At 44.1% G+C, this 7,354-nt stretch overlaps 1 protein-coding gene across 2 annotated transcripts in view; it reads right to left on the bottom strand.

The window, feature by feature from the left end:
* Positions 1-1,545: 1,545 nt before the first annotated feature.
* Positions 1,546-7,354, bottom strand: part of S100PBP (S100P binding protein) — a 454,146-nt gene continuing 448,337 nt past the window's right edge. For both annotated transcript variants that reach the window (XM_078680741.1, XM_078680740.1), the window contains exons 5-6: positions 2,756-2,855; positions 1,546-2,574 (exon numbers count right to left, since the gene is read on the bottom strand). In XM_078680741.1, the coding sequence (XP_078536867.1) occupies positions 2,430-2,574; positions 2,756-2,855 (245 nt within the window). In that variant the 3' untranslated portion in view covers positions 1,546-2,429. The remainder of the gene's footprint in view (positions 2,575-2,755; positions 2,856-7,354) is intronic.

Raw genomic sequence — 7,354 nt, 5'->3', positions numbered from 1 at the left:
CTGTTGTCAGCGAGCACAGTTGATTGTGAAAAAGCAAGGAGGACGGGCCCAGCCGTGACGTGCAGCAGTAGCGCGGTCCAAGAGGAGAGGACTCGAGCGACTTGCCTGGCTGCATTGGACTGTGGAAGAGTAGCCAGGGTGCTGATGTACCAGGCACCACTCCACGGCGTCCGCGGGCCCCATTGACTTCAGTGATGCGCAGTCAGTGTTTCTGGAAGGCCAGATTCACATTATAATACTGACTTCCCCGGCCACGACTCACGCAGTAAATGCATATGAATAGGTTAGTGTAGGCTTCGCTTGATCATCTGCAGCAACCCCGAGCGTCTGCTTCATCATAACACCTGCTACAACCCTGAGTATCTAAATCACGCCTGCTGCAACCACGAGTGTCTGCATTACGTCTGTTTCAAACCGCATCACGTCATCTGATTTATTATCGAGGCTGCTTAACTTGAGAGGTCCTACAACATTCAGAGGTCACTGTGCCATTTCTTGGAAGGTCTGAAAACAGCCTGGTATTCAAACGCAAAGAAAACAAATACTGCTTTGAAATGCATATGATGTTAAAAGCCCTCGTTCTATTGAGAACTCAGAAGCGTGCATGTGTTTGCGGTTAAATCTGCCTCACTTCCTGTTTAGTGAATTTGTGCCACTGCATACACAGTGGAAGCAGCAGAATATACCCCCACCTCTCTTTGTAACGCTGGTGGCGGTGAAGGCTGGCGAGGTAGCACTGAAGGTTGGAATGAAAGATGGATGATGCCCCCATCCTCTCAGTACTCTTTGTGCCTGTTACGGGGCGCAGGCGGCCATGGCGGCGCTTGAGAGAGTCTGAGAGCGTCTCATCGTGGCAGCCTGCACTCTCTAATTCCCCGCCGATTTTCTGCACTTTCTAGTCCCGGATGTGACGGCACTACCGCGGCCGGCACATCCGGATTTAATCCCGGCCCTCAGGTGTGCCACGCGGTGATTGACAGCTCTGAGCTGCTGCCTGCAGTATCGAGAGAGCAGCCCGGCCCCCCTGCAGACACTGTGAGGAGTCTTGAGTAGCCGCGCGCCGCACCATTGGCACTCGGACTCTCTCAGAACAGCAGAGAGAGCCTGGGCACAGGCGCGCTGTTGGTGCGCCTGGCACAGGTCGAAAATGCGTGACAATGCATTTCAGTGCGGTGATGCGGATCACCGCACTGAAATGCGTGAGTGGCACACCTGTTGCGTGACGCTTGGCAGGACTTTTGGTCCAGCAACTGGGCGGCACAAATACAAAGGAAGAGCCTGGACAAAGCCAAGACTTAATAGTATACATTTTATAAGCAGAGATTGATACAACAACGTGTGCTAAAAGAGGTGGAATGCAAGGGCTACCTAAGGAATACGGGAGGGGGAGAGATCACATTCTCAGACTTAAAATGCTAGGGAACTGACTTTCTACTGTTGACGTACCATTTCATGGTAGGACTCATTCATAAGACAGAAGACATGGAAATGCAAAAACAGTCTCAAAACAAACACTGACCCATTAATTCATAAAACACAGGGAGGTTAAAAATTGCAAAACCTTTATAACAATTAACATGTTGGTATTAAAATTCAATCTAAATACAAATGTACAATATTCACAAACAAACATGAAAATCTTCAAAACACGAAATGAAAAGGTAGAACTCCGGTTAGTAGCTTTGTGTGTACAAGCACACCACAGCATTTCTCGTTCTATAGAAGTCATGTCCAAGAGATCCACACCTACCATGTCAGCATTCCAGAGACTGACTTCACATCAAGGGAATAGGGTGCCACAGGTCCACAGGTCCAGCTTGCCACAGAACTACAGGTTTGGGCCAAGCCACCAGAGGACGCCAGTTTGTGCCTAACTTGCGTCCTCAAGCCCCTGTACCAGTCCATTGCAAGACCCCACTCAACCCAAGAGCACTATTCCAGTGTCTTGAACTTCGGGCCCTTTCCCCAAGACAGGAACCACTTTCCCCAAGACAGCAACCAACATGCTTGAGAAGAATGTCTACAAATGCTTCCCTGATCCCAAGCTTGTAGTGTAACCTGCAACACAGGGAGACTGCATAGATATTTGTTACACAAAATTGTAATTATGACCATCTACAGGAGCTGAAATCTGATTCTGTGCCCTCGCCGGAAGAGGGTGCTCAGAAGTATTACTTAACTAGGACAAAAATGGCTACATTTAAACAAAACAGAACAGCAGAGGGACTGGCGTCTGATAGCATTTTAGCTTCTAGTGCTAATTTCCATACTACTCAGTTTATATACGCAGCTAAACACTTCCCTGCATTATACAACTGGTTAGCTCAACTGAAGGATACATCACCCAGGAAGAGATGAATCCTACCGAAATATAACATAGAAACAACTACCCCTGACATCAAGCTGAACCAGAACATTCTTTGCTAAAGTCAGATTGAGGAGTAGGTGACGACTGGGCTGCGCTGGAAATGATCCGCCAAGTTCTGGAACCGACGGTAATATCCTCCATTCTGGCTCACCCATTGTTTAAGGCTGTACTTATTAGGAACCTTCTTTGCAAACCTGGGATAATTTCTTTAAAAGAAAAGGAAGGAAAAAACAAGAGCATATGAGAAAGGGGGACAAAACATCAGGAAAGCAAAGAGATAGAACAGAGCTCTGGAAAGGATACTGAGTGAAGACAAACTGGCAAAGAGTTACGCAGATCGTAAAGATGTGTGGAAAAGTGTCCAGTGCTAGTTTGTATTATCCCTACCTTGTTGTGAGATCAGATGGATGCTGCCAATTCTGTTCTTGATTCTTGTACTCTGCACTGGCAACCTGATCCATTAACAGGAGCAGCTCATCATAGGCATCTAAAATTGATTAATACTGAGCTGTTAGAGAGTGGAAGGATTACTTTTAGGAAAATGTGAGTGCATCACTTAAGGGCTGACTACATGAAATCAACTGGATTGAGAAGGAACTTCCTATACCGTCCCTTCTACAGTTTACCTTCTATCTTGACAAGATGAGTAGAGTGAGAAGGTAATATTTTAAATCACTTCAACTGTTGAAAAGCTCTACACATTCATGGGCTCCCAAAACTCATGCTTTTAAGTCGAGAACAATTTAGAAAGATAAAGCGAAGAATTCTGGATTAATTTTAATCCAGAATCTCACAAAAAGTAGGTCTGGTAGAAAATAGAGAAGCACTGTTCACAATATTGTGGCAGTGTGAGTGTTGAATAGTGTTGCAATCGTTCATAGAAGAAACCCTTGCTCACCAAAGGATGACATGCTTCATCATTGGGTTCCAGCCTCACACCTTGCAGCCTTGGTGTGAGGAGGGAACCCTATGATGAAGCAGGTCATCCTCTGGCGAGTGAGGGTTCTCGTCCTGAAAAAGGTTCTCTCCTGTGAACGTTTGCAACACTATTCAACACTCATACTGCCACAATATTGTGAACAGCGCTTATCTATTTTCTACCAGATGCACTTTTTTGTGAGATTCAAATATAGATAGGGAGTAGTACGCCTTTGGTTGGGCCTCTCCCACTAGATCCTTTGTGTGTTAGTGTGTTTATTTGAACCCAATCAGTCACATCAGTCATTACAAATACATTTAACTACAAATGTGATTTGAAAAGGAGTATCTAGACTTGAAATCTGACAATAACACTTCTAACCCTTAAGAAATTGCCATCTACAATCATCCAACCCAAGGAATCTGGCAGCTCGTTTTTGAAGACCAGATTGAGTAAGGAACTAACAAAACCCAAAATTCAGAACAGTGATCCCAAATGGGGTTAGAAATCTATCAATAAAATTACCCCCATGAGGACTCATTTACCCTTTATATGTTGGCTCTTTCCCATTTTCTGCCTTTGAGCATCCCTGCCACCTTGGATTCATAGCAGGAGAGTCTTTTGTGCTTCAGAGCCAACGTTTGATGTGCCCAAGCATTAATTAAGGTCTGACTCATGGGCCTAGGCTTACACCTGCTGACTGGGAAATGCTCTCTTGAACAGTGATCTGCACAGTACAGGATGATGGGCTCAATTGCAGAGCATAGGAAGAGTCGGAGAGCCCTAGGTTAGACTGGAGCTGTGAGATTCCTGACAGGACTATCTGGTGTAAACCTCTGGAGCAGAAGTAGACTTTGGATATGTATATAGGTTATAGAGTGTCTGAAGCCACTCTGTAGTTATAGTTAGGGTTGCTGTGTATCGTTTTTTGGGGGGATATTGGTCCCTTAATAACTCTGCAACTGTTTGACAAATCATCACAAAACTTTGCAGACCTGTTGCAGCCATTACATTGTTGGAGGATTAAAAGTTTGGCAGCATTTGAATAAGGGGGTGCAAAGAAAAAGGGGGGTCCCAAAGACGCTTGAAATCCAATGCATTTTACATAGACTTTTGTTATAGTTAGTGTTTTCTGGTTAGCAAGCTGAAAAGTGTGCAACGATGTCTGCTACGTATAATAATTTGAAGGTGGTGGATAAATTGTAAATCGAAGTGCTAGTTATAACGTTAGAATTTTTTTTTAGTTTGTGTGGTTTAATCTTGGTATGTGTAGCGAAAATAAGTTTTCCTAACTATAATAAGCTTTAACCTTTTATATTTTATATATATTCAGTGGAAAAAAAAATAAAAAACGAAGGTTACAGGGACGTTATAGTAAGGCTCAGTTTTTACACACACAAAACCACAGAAATTCAGCAGTTAGGATTGAATGAGCTATTACTTACGTCCACGCAATGAACTACTTATGAGCTCACACATATATTATATTACTCATGACATGGTCAATGACAAATGACAACATCTCAAAAACATCGTTCCGGACATCATCCAGTGATTGTGATTGTTTTTGAGTGTTAAACATATTTACTAAGGTATTACAAAAGTTAAATGAGTATACTTTGTGGACAAATAAGTGATACTATTTCTAACTTATTATGTGAGTGGCTCTGTGACTGTATGTGTATCCATTTGTGAGTGGCTTTATGAGTGAATAAGTGTGTGTGAGTAGCTGTGTTGGTGAGTGGGTATGTTTGGCTGTATGGGAGAGTGAATGGGTGTATGGGCGGGTGAGTAGGTGTATGAATGGCTATATGAGTGACTGTATGGACTGTAAGTGGCTCAATGGGTGGGTGAGTGAGAGGCTGGTCAACTGAATGACTGTCAGTGGCCGTACTGGAGAGCGAGTATCTGTGTGAGCTTGTATGCAATTATGAATGGGTATGTAAGTGAATGTGTGGGTGTGTTAGTGGCTCTGTTGAGGGTTTGTGTGGGTGGGTGGGTGAGTGAGTGTGTGGGTGGGTGAATAAGTGGGGGGTGAGTAGCTGTATAAGTGAGTGTCTGTATGGATGAATGTATAGGTGAGTGAGTGGCTGTGTGAGTAGGTATATGGGCGAGGGGCTGGGTCAGTGGGTGTGTGTGAGTGGCTCGTTGGATGAGTGGGTGTGTGAGTAGCCATATGGGTGTGTAAGTGGGTGTATGAGTGGTTGAATAGATGTAGGATTGGTGCTGTGAATTATGTCATTTGAGAGGTCATCAGTGATGAAGTTATAGTTCCCGGCAGTGTTTGGGGTAGGTCCACTGACGGATTGCGGTGCACGCACAACACTACATTTCTGAGTGTCTTTTCATGCCGGGAGTCGATGATGCGAGCCAGCTACCCGAGTAGGGTTGGCTGATCCGATTTACAGGTACCATACTACAGGTGCCACTCGTGGTTTATCTGTTTTACCCCCATAGGCAACCACAGTTTGTGTAGATCACACTGTCATATTTGGTCCTGAAGAATTGCAGTCTACCTTGACACGAGGGCAAGAAACATGTTTACCACCAGATAATGCGCAATATCCTGTAACAGAGACATCATTGTCTGATACCGAGCCAACCTTTTAAAACCAACCCCCCGCCCCCTGGTAGGAACTGCATACTAATTTTGTTGGTGAAGTTCTAGTTAGCTCAGGTAACCATAACTGCTGAATTTCTATGGTTTTGGGCATTTAAAATCGGAGCCTAGCTATAAAGTTTCTGTATCCTTTGTTTTTTGTGTGTGAATTTCTACATTAAAAAAAATCCTAACTAGAATTAGGAATCTTTGGGTTTTTTCCAGTGAATTTTTAAAATTGTTTATTTTCTGACTGTACCCTTTGAGAGTGCGTGTGTGAGTGGGAAGATGCAAAGATTATGCTGTAAAAAGAAAATCACGGTATCCTCTGGTTACATAAATATCATTAAGGTACACATATGTTGAGTTCTGTGCCACTATACCTACAGAACAAGTTACATTCAGTAATGCTTATCTGGTAGAGACTATCTAGCCGCATATTCCTTAACTTAAAACAATCCCAAGGCGTCAGAATGGATGTGGAATGTTTTGTGAGCAGTACCCTTGTGTGCCGGCAGGAGGCATTGTTCGGCTCTGCGTGGCAGTGGCATCCACACCGGAAGTGACGTGCGCAGTGCCTCTATAGGCCCAACCCCAGCATGTGGACGTCAGATTTTCTCAATTTTCCATGTCAGAAGCGCAGAGTCACAAACACCACTGATCACAGTCACATTAACTAGGGCCCTTAAAAGGGAAAACAACCCTGGACTCTGAAATCCTTTCACAGAGCGGGGAGGATGGGTGGGTTGGTAAGGATCCTGCAAACAGGTAGTCTCTACCGGATAAGGCATTACCGAAGGTAACTTGCTCACCTAATAGTGACTTCTAGACACAGATTCCTTACCTTAGACTAGATACCCAAGCAATACGGTACAGATTATACTAGAAAGTCCTGTAGGAGCAAATGGGCAAAATGACAGTCACACCGGACCGGACGGTCCAGGCAGTAGCGCTTTGTTAATGTGTGCAATGAAACCCACGTTGCTGCCTGACAGATATCCAGGACAGGAACTACACGAGCTAAAGCAATGGTTGCAGCCTTGGCTGTGGTAAAATGAGCTCACAAACCTTCAGGAGGTTGCTTTTTGGACAATGCATATCAGATGATGCAGAGCGCTATCCATCATGAGATGGTCCATTTCTGCACCAACTTCCCTTTACGACTTACCCCGCGAAGAGTTGATTGGTGATTGTATTCAAACTGACCAACAGGAGTGTGCAAAGACGTATACTTATCTGTGAAGCAAGTCAATCTATGTAAAACCAGCATTGAAAAAGACATGGTTGTTGACATGCGTCTGTTGTGATTAAACTGAATTTCTGTACACCCGCTGAATGCTCCTGGTTCCTTCTGGACATTTGTGTTTGAATTATTGACATGCAGCCACTTGCACGTAATTCAGCACCCGTTCTGGAAAGTGTTCAGCAGGTATAATATATATATATATATATATATATATATATATAT

The sequence above is a fragment of the Lissotriton helveticus genome, chromosome 3_1 (assembly GCF_964261635.1).
Source record: "Lissotriton helveticus chromosome 3_1, aLisHel1.1, whole genome shotgun sequence".
In the NCBI taxonomy this organism is placed as follows: domain Eukaryota; kingdom Metazoa; phylum Chordata; class Amphibia; order Caudata; family Salamandridae; genus Lissotriton; species Lissotriton helveticus.
Note: the sequence above shows the minus strand (reverse complement) of the source record. Positions and strands in the feature narration are given on the sequence as shown.